We start from the raw sequence: 18,717 nt of genomic DNA, 5'->3' as shown, positions 1-18,717 counted from the left end.
AGTAAAACCCTTAGGCAGAGTTTCTTTGAAATTTTCTGGTAAGGGAAATATCTGAGGTACTAGGGAGCTCTCTGAGCAGTACTTAGGGTTGTAATATCTGTTAATTATTAAAAGAAAGTGGGTGCAGTATTAAGGGAGAGCAAATAATACCTATTAATGTGGTGCAGGAGACCAGGTGTGATGATAAATAGCTGCATAAACAGACCAAAGGACATCTAACAAGGATAAAACCACCACCAAAGTCATAGCAGTAATAAGGTCATGGGAGTACAGCAGCTGTAAATATTTGGCCAGTGTGGAATCTTTTAATGTACCTAGTTAATGTACATATTGTCTATAGGTTATAGAAACTCAAAGATACTTGTAATTATACTATCAAGAACATTAAACAGCAGATATACTGACTATAGCAATTATATATAACTATCTGAAATCGAGCCAATTTTTCTGCTGTAGTCAGTATTTCTGCTGTTTTATATGTGTGTGTGTGTGTATAAAACATTAATATAAAAATATATATTTCCAAACAAGACTGAAATCTAGCTGAACAAGGTGTCTGGTTATTAGACTAGAGCCAGGGTAATGTGGAATAGAGGAGAACTCAAGAGATAACCTGGTCCTTCCAGGTCGCAGCAGGGCTATTGAATTCATTTAGACTACTTTAGACTAAACCACTCTTTTTACTTGAGATCAGTCTAGGAGTATTTCTGTACTGATAGACTCAGAGTAATATTTCCTTGTGTTCCAGATAGCCCAGGCAGGAGACAGTTCTAGCCTAAAAACTCTTAGCAAACCAGAGGAAATAATAAATACGTGATGTTCATGTTTATTTCATTTCTGCAGTCTGGCTACAGGGGATGTTTGGCCAAAGCATGGGAACATCTATGATGGATTTTCATTCCTTGCAGACAATATCTGAACAAAGAATATTTTTTTAACAATTTTTTTTGCCTACTTTGATAAACGTTTCTACTTTCAGTATAGTTTTGAAGCTTTAGCTGCTGGAGGAGAAGCTGAAATAACATTTTCTGAAAATATGTTTGTAATAACAAGGAATAAACTGTTGGCTGCTGTTGTGAGCAAAGACGGTGAGATCCTTGCCAACTGATCTGTAGAAGTGCATTAGGAACCACAACCTTGGCTACATATGATTGAGGTAATCAAGGCTTGTAATTAATTCCTGAACTTAAAGCTGCTAGGAGGAAACAAATTTGTAAAAGGTCACTAAAGCAGTATTCTCGTAGGTCTAATAAATGGAATGAAAGTAAACCACACTTACCATAAAGTAAAGAACGTGTTTCTAGCTAGGATCATACAATTTTCTTTTTACAGAGATTAGTTTCATTTTGGATTTTGTTTGGACAGCTGGGACTAGAAACCTGGAGATGCACTGGAAGAGGGCAGAATGCACTCTTTTGCGAGTTCAAAAAATAATTAAGTGGACCAAAGAGATCTGCTGATATTGCCAAACCACCAACCCAACGTATGCAAAAATACTGTTTCCAATTCAACTCAGAAGTGTGCTCTTCTCTGAAGATGGCAAGAAAAAAAAAAAGCTTCTGCTGAAAATACCAAGAGTTAGTCCATTTTGGTATTTGTGTGACTTAGCAGTGAATTCTTTCAGTTTAAATTACCTTCTGGGACTCTTCTTCCAATTGTATTCATGTATGTAAAGCAAAAGGCTCTTTTCGAACTTTTAGAGTTCATGAAGAAGGGCAAGCTGTGCATGATGAAAACACATGTTTATTCATTAGGATTTTCTGACACGGAAGGCTAGCAGGCTTCTAAGTTTAAAATTAAAGAGGAAAAAAAAAAGCACCACACTGACAGCTTTATCTTCCCAAATTGTATGTCTCACACAAAAAAAAGAATTCCTTATACTGTTCTCTGTTAGACTAGATTGTAATATTTGCATGACAGTCATTACTGAAGTATAACACTGTGCACAAATAGATATCTTAAAATGCAAGTCTGAGGTATGGCTTTTTAAAGTAGTTTGTGTGAATAGTTTTAATAACCAGAGGTCTGCGACAGAGAAGCTATGGGAGTTTGCTGCGGTACCTCACATGTGGACATGCAGGCAGCAGTTCTACAGTCCAGGCTAATTATCTTCTCTCTCCGTTTTTCTTTCCCTCCACTCCATAGATGTGGTGGTTTTACCCTTCCCCACCCCCAATACATGACTAAAAATAATTTCCTGACTACATTTTACTTCAGCTTTCAAGAATGTTTTAGAGATTGAAAGTTTTCTTGAGGTAACGCATCTCTTGCTCTCAGGAAATGCACCAAAGAGTGAAGTGACTATTAAGAATTGGGAGCAAGTTATTGAGTAAGTTTGCAGTTTGGCATCCTAATGTTTTTACTGTATTTCATCTCTTTTAGTTTATTTACTTTATTACCATAAGCAATTTCATCATTCATCACGCTATACATTTGTTCTTCTATGAGGCTCTAATTTCTATAATCTGAAGGTATTCAGATCCTATTTTTTTTATCAAGATTTCTTATGTAGCTTATGGTCAGAAAATGCACTTGTTTATGGCTTCACTGTAATTATATATATGTATTTTTAACTTGTGCCTAAGTGAAACTTCTGTGTGCTTTACTAGCTCTGTTTTCAGTGCACAGTCCGCTTTATTGACAGCTAACTTTTAAAACAGTACTTTCCCAATACCAATTTAAATAAGAACCAGACTTGGAATATTCAATACTGGGTGCGCTGTTTGTGAAAGTGAATCTTTCTCAGGGGAGTTTTCGGAGAGCTCTTAAATCACAGTGCAGCGCTTGGTAGGGTTGCAGCCTTTGGCTGCCGAGGGCCCCGCGTGCGCTCTGTTCCACGTGCAGGCAGCACTGCTATCTTGTCTTTGTCAGCCAGCAGACCTTCAGTGATGATCATGGAAGCATAGCACTGTAGACTCATACTAAATACTCAAATTATTTTTTGCACAGGATGTCTTCATCAACTTCTTCAATGCGATTTCAGTGTCTTAGTCATTTGATAAACTCACCGAAGTGATTAAAGCTGAAATATTGATATATAACTCAAAAAGTTTTAAAAAATTACGTTTTCATGCAGATTCTATCCAAGTAATGTGAAGAAAAAAATAAATAATTACCACTTTAATATTAAAAAAAATAAAATAAAAGCTGTCCTGAAGTGTATCTTGTCATGCATGTTCTTCTCTGCCCCTTGTTAAATACATTTTTTTGAAGACACGTGTCTTTCTCAAGCACCCTGTGGTATTGGATAAATCTTTGTTCATTTTTTAAATTGAATGGGGACTGAGTTGTAAATTCTTCCATTGAGCTAATTCATGGCAGCCCCAAACAAACCCTCTTTCTGGTGTCATAGGAGAGAAGGGAAAATTGAAATAGGATGGGAAATCGAAATAGGATGATAATGTGTTATGAAATCTGCTGGGTATTTTTCCTATATATTTCACTAGCTATCAGTAAGATCTGTTGTTAATTTAAAAATAAGAGTGCATAAAACCAAAGTATGGGAAGTTGTGGTGAGTACTAAAGTAAAATGAAAAGTTTTTAAACCTATTTCCTGTTTGTTTTTTCACTGACTTTCCCGTAGTAAGGCATGGAATTGCTATATATTAGTTCTCTGAGCAAAAGAGTATTTCAAATGCCAGTCCAGAGTCATGAGCTGTTACTTCTATTGCTGATGGTGTCCTGCTCCTCTTTTGCTTTCTCTTTGACTCCTCGTGAACTGTTTCTAAAAGGATGTTTTTATTGTGGCACTTTTGCATGTTTTGGTGGCACTATGGTGTCTCAAATGTGTGTGGCTTTGTTTTGACATGTTTTGCTACCTCCAGAAATGAATAGGGGCTGGGTAAGTTAAGGGAGAGATTTCTGCAAGAATTGTGACAAAGCCTCGAGATAGCAGGCAATTCAGTTCTTAAACGTCTGACAAAAATCTTTGTGACATAGTCAAGTGTTTTTTAATTATTATTATTTCTTTTCTTAGTTTGGGATTGTTTCATTGAACCTCCATTGTGATTGGGCTTGTAATTGTCTAAATTAGTTATCCCAGTTCTATTTTCTTGCCACTGCGATATCTATCTACAGGGAACAAATCCTTCCAAGTGTACGATCCCATTGATTTCATGGAGAGAAAAATACAACATGGAAACTTCAGACCTTTGGAGCTTCGTGAAGCACTTGTAGAAGTTCGGCTCCATGGTTTGCTTGCATGTTGATTCTGCTTTCAGCCAGCGTTCAGTTTCTGAATCATTCTTTCAATAGACTGGGAAGTGATTGTGTGTTTGGGAGGAGGAAAATTCTGGAAATGTTTCAAGTGCAAAACAAATATAGCGAGGTATTGATTTCTTTTGCACAGAGAATTGTCAGTATTTGACTTGGTGTGAAGACCTTTTCAGTTTATAGCTGTGGCAATTTTCCTAAGTGATGAATGGTAACAGTATGAAAATGTGGCATGTAGGTGTGCTGTTGTCTTGGTGCCACTAATTAGATGTGGCAGTGAGCTCCTGTTTCGCTGCCTGCCAGCAACTTCTGCCCTATAACCATAAACAAATTGATTTGACGTGATGTGTTCAACAAAATAACCAGAAATAGATGTATGGTCCTGGAAATCTTTACTGTTTATTTAGTTATGTTTATACTGCAATGTTTTGTCTAGAACTTAATTAAGTTTGCATTAAGTGTGATTTGGATTCTGTTCTACTTAGAGAAAGATTATGATATACAAAAGCTTGGGTGTCTTGCAGTAATGATTCAGCACAGGCTGGATACTGATTCCCAGCTTTTCTGATGCTGGCACTGTAGAATTTCTGCAGTAAACAGTAGGCTGGGGGCAACATATGTAACCAGAACTCAGTTTTGATCCAGGTGGACCCTCTGTTTAACCTCTGAAGACTTGTTACAATGATATTATTGTCTCCTTTAGTTCTTTTGGGTTCAGCCACTTCTGTGGGAATGTGGGAGCCTGAAAACAGTCAGGTCATATGGGATGTTGGTTTGTATTTCAATGTAATAGCCGTTTAGGCATTTGTTAATATTGATGGAAAATGTAGCAGTTGTCAAGAAGGTGATGGGAGTACAGGGTGCAGAAATCACCAGCTGTGATTTGCCTCAAGTCATCTATTATTTTAAATTGTCTGAGTGCATTGGTATTGGATCCATGTCAGGTCACTGTTACTTAGGCTATGTTACTGCTATAAGGGTGTAACTTTTGTTACCAGAAAATGCAATAGTCTGCTGGTAAGACTGTGTTTTTACATCCTTTTACTTTCTTGGGTAAGTAACTGTTTAAATATCAGACTTTTAGTAAGTCAAATAACACTGCTTGACTTCCTCCCTTTTGCCACGAAGCCTGGTGTCAGAACCCCTTTACAGCTGCTGGCAGCGGGAGCAGCACACAGTGCTGGATCCTGGTGGCGGGGATGGCAGAGCCCTGGCTTGTCCCGGGGCTGGCTGAGCAACCTGCTGCTGCCCTGTGGCACCCAGCTTTTCCTCAGGGCAGTTTTGGCAGCGATCCTGCTCCTGCCTTGAACCTATGGGTTTTGGTGAAGACTCCCAGGTGAGAAGTATTTATGAAGCTTCTACTATCTTATGAAAGTGCGCTGTGCTCCAGATGGTACTTTTCTGAAATTAGTGCTGCTGAAAAGAAAACTCTTCTGCTCCAGAATAAAATCTATAAATAGTGTGCTCATTCATTCTCGAGGTTTTTCCTTCAAAAATGTAATTTTTGAGCCTCTTAAAATGTAACTTTTGGGCCCTGTAGTGACAGCTAAGAGTTAAGATTCGTACGTGTTAGAAAGCAGTGTTGTAGATTTAATTTCCATGGAAACTGGCATCTGTGATGCATGTTACTGTGGGTAATAACTTTTCCATATTCTTAGTTTTGATGGCAGTATCCATATTGGTGATCAGATTGATGCTGTTAGCTGCGACAGGCAAGCAGTGTTTTAGTGTGAAGCAGAAAACTCTGCATGGTGCCTATTGATTCCATTATGAAGAACTTTTACTCGATGTTCTAATCATTTGTCTTTATTACATGAAGATTAATTGAATTATTTGATAAAGGCTAGTTAGTTCTAATATAAACAGAAGTAATTACTAGCTGCTCTAGAGATTTGCTTCTAATATATGTACTTGAATGTATTTTTCATTTTTTTTCTCCACTTCTGGAGTGATGAACAAAACCCCGGACCTTCCCCTTCCATGCATGTACTCAAAGCACCAAACACTCTTACGTTCTCATTAATCTCATGTGTCTGTAATTTGCAGTGCAACAATTTAAACCAATTTACGCAAAGGAAGCCATAAGGAAGGTAAACTTTCTATTGATTCTGTCTTGAACGCAGTGTTAGTAATCATCTTGTCCCTTAATAAGCACTTTCAGTAAGCTTATTTCAGTGTTTGCTGTTAGCCTGCCTGAAACTTTTACAAAATACTCATATAACTGAATCATCTTGGAGCACTACTGGAGGAAGACTTTTTTTCTATCAAAGCCATGAATGGTGATGCAAGATTTGGAAAAATCAATCTTTTCCACTCTTTTCCTGGGCCAAAGGAAGACACCACAGTTGGGTTTAATAACGAGTAAAAGGATGTCAGTGAGCCAGAGCACTTAGAGAAGAGCTACGTCGGTGTTTGTACAAAATTGCTCTCCAAAGAAGTGCTGCACGTAAAACCGAAGGTCAGCACTGTACCTGCCTCTGACGCTTCCACGTTAAATGCAGGTTTTCCAACTCCCTGTTTGTCTTTAACTCCTCCATTCAGCTCGTGTAATTACTGTTTAGCGAGAACGCCTCAGCAATACATAATTGCTAAACAGCTCACTGTTTGCATGTCACGTAGGCCGCTTCCCTGTGCGATCGGCAAGTACAGGTTAGTGTTGGTTCAGGAAAAGAGTACCTGCAATGCATCACGAGCTGGGGGAAAATAACACGTAGCTTCTTGCTTTGTGCAGTACCGTGCTTGTTCTGTTCTTTGCTGGTGACAACTGTTTTCAATGCTCATTGGGTAGGCATGCAGCTGTTTAACCTTACTGTCGTGAATTGTCACTGTGATTCCAGACAAATAACGTGTGATGGTAAAGTTAGACGCATGCATAACAGTCACAATTTAAAAGAGATGATGTAGAACAAAAAATAGTGAAGCTCACTGACTTTCTACATAACAGGACTAGTAAAAATAAATAAATAAACGAATAAATATATCTTCTTCCCTACAGAAAAACGTGGACTGCATTGCAGCCTTAGTTTGATGTAATTGTGTCTATCTATCCATGTGCACAGACTGTGATTCTCAGAGCCAGAAGAATTACCAGCAAAGGCTCTTTTCACTGTTTCAATCACCGTCAGAACTTTTTTCAGTTGTTTCTGATGCTCCACGAAACGCGAGATTGGCTGCTGTTGTGCACTGATTCCGCTGTTGGTAACCCCCAACTCTTTGTGACACATTTGCTGTACAGATTCCTTTATGGATAATGTTATTCCATTTTTTTTTTACTGTGGTCCATACTTTACTTAAAAATCACATCTGTTCATAGGAAATTGTCCCATGAAAATTGCTTCCAATATAAATGACTTTTGCTCTGAAACTCTTGTTTTCCAGACAGTGCTTTCAGTTTATCTAAACGTTTTCTCTTTGCAGAATTTTCCATCATCACTTCTAACCTCCTTATTTCCTGAGATTTGTTCTGTCAGAGTTGTCTGTTAATTAATCAGTTAGCTATTAATTCTGGCAGACAATTGATATGTTTTCTATGACTGATATTATTCTTAGCAGCTTGGATAAAATTCTGTGTTATACTTAAGGATATTTGAAATGGTCAAGAAGAGAAAGAGGAAAACAGTACAAACCTTAGATCCACACTGCCAAAGTGATTGAATGTAGGACCATGCTGCTCTACAGGACTGTGATATCGATATACCTAAATAATTCAGACCAGTGACAACTTACCCTGTATTAAATCTAAATACAGCCTTCAGAGTGGGCTAATTTCTCCTGTGCAGCTGTATCAATATCAGAATACAGGTTAAAACAGTTAATGCTAGTGTATTCATTCTGTGGCGTAGTCACAGGAGATGGGAAGAGCTTTTTGTTCCCTGGGCATTTCCAGATACCAGCAGAGGCACTAATTCTTTTGAAGGCGAAGCTGTTTGCTTTCAAATATATAAACTGCTCTGAGTGGAGGGGAGAAATGGAGGAGTACAGGTCATGAGTAGGACGGGCTGACTGCTGGAGTTGGTCACAGCTTGCAAAAGCAAAGAGGTGAACAGTTTGAAATGGCTGTGTAGTTCCTGTGTGCTGCTCAATTGTGTTGTACTGGATTTTGTATTTGTTTTGCTGTATGTTAGGATGCATTCCTACCCCGAGGCTCACTTGGAAGTTCCAGTCTAAGTTGCGAGTAATCTTTTTATGAATTTCCATGCAACTGTGTGTATCAGTACATTTACAGGCACACAGGCACATAAGACATGATAGTAGTGAACCTAGGTTACAACTGTTGGTGATCAATACATACTGTATTGACTACTGAGCTATTTAAGCATTCATAAAACAAGGCAAACTCTCAAATGCTCAGCAAGCTTTCTCCTCTTTCTGTTGTTGAGAGTTGTCTCTATGCCTGGGAAATTAGAGTCTGTCATCATGGATTCCTTGGTCAATATCCACGTCAGACAATTCGTGCTTAGATTGAAATCCTCTCTGAACATTCAGAACATTGCCTTTATTTTTTTCTTCGGAGTCTGGTGTTTCTGAGGAATGTTTCATGAGTCTGGTGATCCCTGCTTCCTTTCACTGTCTGATCTAGTCCTTATAAGTAAGCTAACAATCAATTCCCCATGTAGGTCAAGTTATTGAAATCTGTCATTATAGGCTTGAAAAAGCAGAAATGTAGAAGTCCATATTTGACAGATCATATACCAAAATTTTTTTTTAATAGTATAAATATGAGTCTTCTGAATAGGAACAACTGCTTCCCGGTTTTGTTCTTTAATGTTATTTTTTTGACATGAAATATTCCTTCCTCCCCTCACAATGTGAAGGGATCTCTGTAATACTTTATAGGCACATCAGAGATATTTTAACTCTGCCTTTTCCCCTGAACACATTAGAGTGTCATTCCATGAATACACAAGATCCTTTGTAGTAACTCTCACCAGTTGGAAAAAGTGAAGCTTTTATCTGCAATACAGCATAGAAAGTGATGTGTCGGTGACATATGCAGCATGTTATATACCACCGATAATGAGCAAAAAATATTTGTAGAAGTATTGTAGTTGATGTAAATCAGTAAGATAAGATTTTTTGTATTGTGTTTAGGTGATGAAGATTTCTTGGTGTTCAAAATTATTGTCAGTACTCTTTTATGTATATTGTTATGTCATTTTAGAAATTCAGAATGAAAGGGTTTTATCTAATGCTAACTTACTGTAGTCTCATCGATACATACATTGTTGATGATATTTTTACCCCTGTATCTAAAAAGTACACAGGTGAAGTTTTGTAAGCAAATCGTAAATGAGATGGCATCAGACTCGTATCTATAGCAGGTATGCAGATGCCTATGAGAGACATGTTTCTAATCTGTTTGCATTTGCAAACACTTTCAAACCAGTATTTTTAGGAGGCTTTTGAAGATTAAATCTGCGTCCTATTTGAACAGTCATCCAAACATTCAGCTATAAATTTCTGAATTCTTATTCAATTGCTGTGAAGTTCAATATCGATGTGTTTCAAGATGATTTTCATGAACATCTCTTAGGCTTTCAAAATGAGGAGACTGTGGTAGGGTGAGGCTATGAGACACAACAAAATTCTCTGCTGCATTGTATTTCCAGTGTGTACTTCCAATACAGAACAAAGTATTGGAGGAATTATGCCCCAGATTGGCTCTTTATATGCACTTATGTATATAAATGAACTGAAGCCTTTAGCATGAAATCAAGGCTTATCTCCTTTGTTCTTTGAAAGACAGGCATCCACAGCTGTGCATCAAGCAGTTTTAGTAATTTTCAAGTGAGTGTTAATCTTGTCGTCTTCTCATTTTTGTACCTGGATAATAAAACACTGAGGAAATTACTCTTCAGCTCTGAGGTAGTCGTTAGTGTTCCACAGCACCTTAACGTTATCGTAAAGAGTCTGGGGAAGGCTTACTTTTAATTAAAAATACATACCCAAATTTTATGACATAATTCAGTTCTAACACTTCCGGTATAAATTACTTTGCCTGTCTTTCACTAACAAGCATGTCATTTTATCTACTTGATCTTGCACCTTGTAGAAGCAACTGCAATGAAAGGTTTGCAGGAGCTAGCAGCTATTAAATCGAAGTAAATCTGATTTCAATATGATGTAGCTAATTGTTTAAAACTTGTTTCTCTGAAACACTGCTGTTAATTTTTCTCCCTTGGAGCAAGTTTCCTTTGTAATAATTGTCCTTTCATTATCAGCAGTTCTCTAATACTTGCTCTGTCACTTACCTGACTTTAAACTTCTGATGTTCCAGTTTCCACTAGATCTTGTGTTGTTGATTCTTCTTATGTTTTATTTGAGGTATAACACAGCCATGCTGGGAGCACAAAGATGCGGCTGGCTTGTTTTGTGAGTTTAATTGCTGGGGCAGAGGGTGTTCCAAGAAGTGTGAAGCAGCACTGAGCTGTGCTTGCAGCTAGCTGGAGGTGTGAGGGGTGTTGGCATTTGGTGAAACTGGGAATCGTCAGAAGGGGGAAAAAAAAGTATCAAGAAAACTGTTCATCTGGTTTGAATTGATACATTAAACTGGTTTACTCTGTGAGAAAGTTGTGACTGTGCCAAAGTTAATAAAATGTTGAGATGAACTTTGCTTGCTATGTTCAAAGGCTGTCTCCTTCCAAAAGCAGCTTTTCCCTCAGATACCGTTAGGATATTGCGCATCTCCTCGCCACAAGTGGTTCACGCACATTCTAATAAGCAGTTGGTGTCCCTGCATGGAAGCCAAATGTGCTGAGATACCTAAGTGTCTTTGGGTCCCAGCTGTCCTTGGCTGCTTTTATGTGGTCTGGCCCTGGGGGAAGAGGGAAGAGTGAAATGCTGGAAATCACCTCTGAGGTTTCTCCTCTCTTAAAGCAGAGTATTTGCATTGCTATGTCAGACCACTGTTGAGAGCTGTGCAAAGAAGTCCTTGAATTCAAAGGAAGTTTAAAAGCATAAGGATCTATATTGACAAACTCTATAAGAAGGAGGTTTTAGTAACTTTTTTTTTCCTTTTACCATCGAAATATGCCCTTTTCTCCCAAATTGTGCTCATCATGCAGTCTGCCATGATTTGCAAGTACCAGCAGCGATTTTTCAGGTGCTGAGTGTTGCAAGACTTTTTTCCCTTGTGATCTTCTTTATTGAAGAAAGCTTATTACTTTCTGACTTTCTGAAGAACAAGCCTTTTGAAAGGCCATTGCTTCTCTGTGCTGCTCTTTGAAAGGATGAGGAAATGTAAAGGAAGGTAGATCTCGATGAGGTAGCTCCTACAAAAATATTACGGTAGTCATCAAGAAAGCTTAGAGCAGTGTGTGTTTGTAATGACACATTAATTGGGATTCTTATGACTTAAAATTGTTATTTCTTATTTACTAACTCCAGTTCTGGAGGTGAAGATCCAAACCTTTGTAAGACTTAGGAAGAAACTATATATCATCAAAATGTATCCAATATATCAAAACGCATCAAAAGATATCCATAAAGGAGCCTAACTGCATTACATGAATAACTTAACGTTAAGAGCAGAATTATCCTGTTGCTTTTTTTTTTTTCCTCCACCAGTCTGTCTAGAGATCGATTTATTTCTTAAAATTCTCTTGGTAATGGCTCTGTACTTCATTGGGCTAATGGAAAGTAGAACAAAAAAAAATGTGTGTAGTTTTGCTTTTTGGTCTATGTAATGTTCTTGCTTGTTAGTGTTCCTGAAGTGGAAGTTCCCTTTTTTATCTTCATGATTATAGCTTCATTATCTATTCAAACACAAAGATCTGGAAGTTCTTTTCCAACCTAAACTTAGAGCAGGACTTTCAAGGAAGTTGCTACAGTAAAAGCAAGAGTTAAGTACTTCAGAGTCTGTGGCAAATCCCAGGAGAACCTTGAGTCTTGAAAATGCAATTAAGCATTCTATTCTATTAGATGTTGTTATTCATGCATAGGTTACTGGCACTCTCAGTAGGTTAACAAAGTTTGAGAGAGAGCATCTCTAAGTGCAAGTAGGAAATGCAGAAATTAAGTGACAGAACTTAAAAAGTTAATGCAGGTCTGCTTTAAACTCAACGTTGATACTGTGCATGCTGTTAATCAGGTAGCAATCCTACCTTTGTAAAGAAGTAAACAATTAACAAAAGGGTTTTTTTTAGGATTATAGCCAAGGAATTAAAGCTATACAGCTGAGGAGTCATGTACCCAAACGTAGGTAATTCATTTCATATGTGAAATGCCACTGTACAAAACTAAGCAAGTGAACACATCTTCAAAAGAGGATGATCGACTTCCAGGCAGTGCAAACACAGACAGTTGAATAGCAACAAGTAAATGCAGTAGAATGGAGAAGATTGTCTACCTAAACTCAGTAAATTGAAACCAAATAGGAGGCGTACATGGGAAATTTTCTACAAACAGTATCTGTCTCTGAGTTTGGGAATAATAATAATAGTAAAAATAAAAAAAAAAGCAAATTAAATTTATCTCTGTGGAGCTGAATCACAGTCTGTAAGTTCTTCTCTTTGAAACAAACAATATACTTCAGCAGACTGATAGTAGGCAGTCATTTGAAAGAGTCTGAAAGATGTATCCTTTAGGGAAAAAAAAAAAGTACTTTATTCTTTAGGAATGGTCTGTATTAAGAAAAAGATTGACAAAAATCTCAGCTATTGAAGCACATAAACAATTGGTCACAACCTTGATATATTTTCAGTAAGGATCTCTTGAAAGCCTGTGTGTGAATGGTCAAGGTGGAACTCTACTACAGAGATTGTGCCTCAGACATTATTTTAAGAATTATTTGAGATTGCAATTGAAATTTATCTTGTGTTTATCATGTCAAGGAAGATAAATATGAGGAAATTGTTCTTGGTCTTTCACAAAACTTAGACTAATAAGTGTTTTATTGTGTCTTAGGTTTGTTTTACGTAAGTTTTAGTAACACACGTGGACCATAATAGCTTTCTCACTCCAGATACTGTTTGTGTAGACTTCTGGAGAGATAGTGATAGTAATGGGTTTTATACCATACATGTAGTGTATACAAAGCGATTGCTATCATGACATCAGTTGTATAATTTCAGCTCAGCAAGCTCATTAGTAACCGTGAGTCCTTAAAGTCTGTTCAATCACCGTAGTCTAACTTTTAATTTTCCTCTCTCTAGGCAGAGCTAGTGAAAGGGAATCTGCAGAGCGTTGGCCTCACTCTCCGCCTTGTGCAGTCCAAGGAAGATGATGCAGGGCATGTTGTGATTGAAACAGTTACACCAAACTCACCTGCAGCAGCTGCTGATCTGCAGAGGGGTGACAGACTCCTAGCCATTGGCAGTGAGTAATATGTCAGCTTTCAAAATAAGCATTGTCTTGCAAACAGGAAGGGCATTTCCACTTAGAGTTCAATTAGACTGCTGTTCTCAATAATTACACATGCCTAATCACATAATAAATACAAACACTTATATATTTATTGCCACTTAAAGTTATTCACTCAATCATTTCTCTTGCATATTTATTTACTATTTGCTGTGTAGAAGCCAACATAAAGGTGAATAAACATTTCAATGTAAATATATTTTAACTACCCAAAAAGTGTTTAAAAAAAAATCAGAAAACTGAACTGTGCATGTTACTATCATTTCCAACTCCTGAAATGATATATTTGTATGGATAAAATTAGAGGGATCCAGCTGTTACATTTCAATTTAGCTCTTTTGTCATTATTGCTTGACTTCCTCTTGGTGATAATTCTGTTGCTCATTGTTAAAGCTCTAAAAGTATGTGTAGACATTTCTGGAGGTTTTTTTTACATTATTATCATATTTTCAAATTTAACACTTTTATCTTCTTTATAGGTGTTAAAATCACATCAACTGTCCAAGTGTTGAAGCTTATTAGGCAGGCTGGGGACAAAGTCTTAGTTTTTTATGAAAGGCCTGTTGGATATAATCAGCATGGTTCAGCACTACAGGATGGATTTGGACAATTGGAAGACACTGCTTTCTTGACACAGCAAGAAGATGACCAAGTTAGTGTATCAGCTGATGTTGACAGCAGAGATTTTGATTCAGAGTTCGAGGACTTAGCATGTGAATCACCTGATCAAAAAGAAGATATGCCAACAACTCCAAGTCCCAAACGTTCAGTAGTAATACTTGCTGCTAAACCACTTGGAACCATATCTCCAATTCTAAATCGAAAACTGCATTTAGGAAATTATCAGACAACATCTAAAATGCAACAAAAAGATGGAGCCAAACTGGCAACACCCAGAACCTCTGACAGTTCAGATACATCACAGCTATCGGGTAAGCAGTCACAAGGTTCTGGTACTAAGCCTCCTGTACCACCTAGACCACAAATCAGGCCTACTTTGCCTACTAATGAAACTCAAAATCTGTTGGAAACTGGAGGTGTATCTTCTGAAAAAACAGAGAAGCCACCTCCATCTTCAGGTAATGGAGATAAATGTACAGAGAAAGTAGTAAAGAATAATGATCAAACAGAAGACCCAACATTATCAAAAGTAGCAACAATACCAAAACAAGATGCATTGAAAGATGGAATTTCAGAAAATGCACGTGGTCACAAAGATGGTGGAGATGATCATCGAACTTGGGAATCACCAGAAATTCCATATCGAGTCCGACAGGGTCGATGGCCAAAGGCAAGAACATCTTCCTGCCTATTTGAAGTAGAAGGATCCCATAAGTACCTTAATGTTGCACTGTGGTGCAGAGACCCTTTCAAAGCAGGTGGCTTTATCTGCTTAGGATATGCAAGCATAAAACTTGAAGAAATTGCTTTAGACTGTATAGCTACATCATCAATGGAATATGTTAGAACATTTAAATTGAGTGCTCCTACACCTAAAGCAGCAGTCACTAGAACGGCATTGCGGAATTTGACAACCCATAAAGGATTCAATGAAAAGTTCTGTTATGGTGATATAGCCTTACACTTTAAATATTTTAAAGAAGGTGAAGTAGATGATTCAAATTTTCTGCTGGAGAAAGAAAAGGAATGCCATTTGGAAGAGGAAGTTAATGTACTTCAGAAAGAGGATACTTACTTGGGACAAATTGTTCTTACTGAGAACAAGCATAACTTTCAAGATACTCAGTTTCAGAATCCAACTTGGTGTGATTACTGCAAAAAAAAGGTATGGACTAAAGCAGCTTCACAGTGTATGCTCTGTGCTTATGTTTGCCATAAAAAATGTCAAGAAAAATGTCTAGCTGAAACACCCTTCTGTGTAGGAGCTGAAAAGCGACATGATCGAACTGCAGGAGGTTGTAGAGCAGAGGGACAGGAAACTTCTCAAGCTGCATCCGTTCGTGTTGATTCAGAGTCTAAATCTGTTAACAGGACTGCAGGTTTGACCAGGCATATCATCAATACAAGTACTCGTCTGTTAAACCTCCGTCAAGTCCCCAAAGCTCGCCTTTCTGAGCAGGGAACAGAGATTGTAGAGCCTTCACCAAAGCACACACCAAACACTTCTGATAATGAAAGTAGTGATACTGAAATTAGTGGTCCAAGTAGTCCTTCAAAACGTGCATCAGGTAGTGGGATAAAACTGGTCAGAAAGGAGGGTGGTCTAGATGACAGTGTCTTCATTGCAGTTAAAGAAATTGGGCGTGATCTCTACAGAAGTCTACCCACAGAGGAACGTTTTCAGAAATTAGAGTTTATGTTGGATAAGTTGCAGAACGAAATAGATCAGGAGCTGGAAAATAACAATTCACTTGTTAAAGAAGAAAAAGAGGCAACTGAGGCAAGGAAAAAAGCGTTGATTTCTGCTGCGCTGGCTAAATCAGGTGAAAGACTGCAAGCCCTTACACTGCTGATGATCCACTACAGAGCAGGCATTGAGGATATAGAGTCTTTGGAGAGCATGTCCTCAGACCGGCAGTCTAAAAGAGTGACTAAAGATTCAGAGGAAGCCAGTATAGCAGAAGAAGTGGATAATGAAGATATCGGTCTGACAGAGGCTCCGACATTGAACATCATATCAGATGAATCAGTTGATCCACCTCAGTCAGTAGACTGATATTCACGTGTTTAGCCTTTGAAGGACCGGACTTAAACAAATGCTTTGCACTTAATTACAAACATACAGAACGAATTAAAACGCTGGTATAACACCTGCTTCTCCACAGTTATTTGCCTATGTAAGAGTACAGCTGATAACAGTTCTTCTCCAGCTACAGCACCATCATTTTATTAAACTAGCTGGTTAAAACTGCATTTTGGGGTTTATATTGGAAATTTATTTTTAATAACTTATTTTCATTTTTTCTAATTTTGTAACCTTACCATTTCATATTAATGTGTGGTGTCCCTATTATATTACTTGTCCCCCCCACTCCCGGACCTCCCCCCCCTTTATTTTTTTCTTTGAGCTAATGATTTCAACAAGAAACTATCAGGATTTTTTGAAATGTGTAATTTCCATTTTTCTGTTGTATGATGAAAAGAAAAGCTTGTTGCATGCCTAAGCTGATGACTGACACAGAAATCACTGAGGGACCAGGCTTTAAAATTTTGATTGCCGTTATTTTATGTCTCCTGGGCAGTTGTGTATTTCTTGCCAAACATATCATGAAAACAAAGCATCTTTTTTTGTGTGTCTGTTATTAATACTTGTTAGAGTGATTGAGTATCAGGTCACTTATTTTCCATACTTTTGTTAAATACAAGAACTTGTCATAGTTCTTAATATCATTTGTAGCAATGCTATGCAAGAAAATGCCTCCCTGCAACTTTTGGGACTGATCTAATAATGTTAAAGGACATACCACTGTCTCCCAGTAATCAAACTGGGAGTATTTTTGAGATGAAAGAGTCTGGTTGCCTTCTGGAACAAAGTTGTCTTCAAGTGTTGGTATATATCTGAAAAGCTGATAAAGGAAAATAGTGTTTTGCAAGAGCTGGAGGTTTCATTGCAGTCTGTTAAAGTGTAAATGACAGTTTTAATTTCAAAGGTTTTAATATGTTGCTATTTTAATATTTATCATTTCAGAAAGCCTAAGGTACAGCATAAGCAGTGGTGACAAAATACCTGAACCTTGTCTTTCAATGCTTTTGAGCAATCATATAGTGGTAAACTGCAGTCAGCTTCTCAGACAGAAGAGGCAGTCTGAGCAGAAGGATCACCTTTTTCAGAAAAATGTCGTATAGTGTATATACCATGTTTTAGTTAAGGCAAAATAAGTGAATCCAGTAGAGAAGAATAATTTTGGCCAGCAGCTTTTGAAAAGAACTATCTGGTCTTGTGCTATGTGTAAATTGTGGATCTTAGCATCACCTGGCTGAGGCCGTTGTTCTTATTTATTTCCTGTAAACATGACTTAAGCTTCATCTTCTGTGTATAGAAATGCCATATAAAATATCATCTTTATTTTAGGTACTGCGTTAGGTACCGGAGTCATTATCACTGTAGTAGAAAATGCCTTTGTGGGAGTGGAGTTGATTCTAAGGTGGTAAAAGAAACAACTTAAATTTTCAGGCAGTGTACAATGTAGCTCTCCACTTAACTTTCTTCTCAGTTTATTTTGTGATGGGCAAAATGAAGAAGCAGTGATTTTTCAACATGGAAAAGCGTACTTGTACTCCTAAACAAAATGATTAACTTCCACTCATGCAACTACTTGCACTTTCTTTGTGAGTTCTGGGCGGTTGATAATTATTTAGTTGATGTATGGAAAACACTATCCATGCTACAGTAGGCATGTGTCACACTTCAGAAATTAAGCTTCCGCAAATAATCGCACAAAATTAGCTTCCCTTATTGACTAAAAGTTGTTTAACCTATACTTGCTTGAGATGCGTATTAAGACTTTCCCACTCCATTTTCTCAGAGGCTTACCATTGGTGGTGATCTGCATTAAATCTCCATCAGTGTTTGCTCTTATGGACTACTATAGAAGTTTTCAAATATATCCAAGTACTTCACTTAAACCCTGGTACACATGAAGGAGCTGCGAAAATAATGCAAATACTGATCTCAAAAATGCATTCAAGGTTTCATATTTACCTGTGAAATACAGTGGGTTAGAAAAGCTGGATATAGTTTTCCTTGTATAGTGTCGCTGATGATGATTGTAAGAGAGAAATTAAACGTAGTGCAATATTTTTAAACATACTGAATGGGAAAAGGGCAAAATAGTTGTATTTTAGTGATAAGGAGGAAAACATAAATTCCTTTCTGGCATTAATTAAAATAAATGCTAAATCTTGAGGGGGAAAAAGTGTAATACTACATTCCTGATGTAATCCTTGCTTCGTGCTTGATTGTAAATAGCTGAAAATAAAGAATACCACAGAAAACAAGAATATCTTGACTTAATGATATCCCATAGGTGGCAGCTACACACATTTGCAGAAACTGCCTAATATGATTTTGTTGGCTATTATTTTATCATGAGAATAAGCTTTAATAAAATAGTTTTGCTAAATTATCATCTTCTTTGCATTGTCTTAGTATTTTTTTTTTGAACGTCTGTAGTTGTAGCAGTT

The 18,717-nt window shown here is 37.4% G+C and overlaps 1 protein-coding gene across 1 annotated transcript in view; it reads left to right on the top strand.

Moving 5' to 3' along the window:
• The window catches only part of PDZD8 (PDZ domain containing 8), a 50,376-nt gene extending 31,714 nt beyond the window's left edge, over positions 1–18,662 (top strand). Inside the window, exons 4-5 of the mRNA XM_426541.7 lie at positions 13,365–13,527; positions 14,052–18,662. Of these exons, the coding sequence (XP_426541.3) occupies positions 13,365–13,527; positions 14,052–16,249 (2,361 nt within the window). The 3' untranslated portion in view covers positions 16,250–18,662. The remainder of the gene's footprint in view (positions 1–13,364; positions 13,528–14,051) is intronic.
• The last annotated feature ends 55 nt before the right edge of the window (positions 18,663–18,717 follow it).

The sequence above is a fragment of the Gallus gallus genome, chromosome 6, assembly GCF_016699485.2.
Source record: "Gallus gallus isolate bGalGal1 chromosome 6, bGalGal1.mat.broiler.GRCg7b, whole genome shotgun sequence".
Taxonomy (NCBI): Eukaryota; Metazoa; Chordata; class Aves; order Galliformes; family Phasianidae; genus Gallus; species Gallus gallus.
Note: the sequence above shows the minus strand (reverse complement) of the source record. Positions and strands in the feature narration are given on the sequence as shown.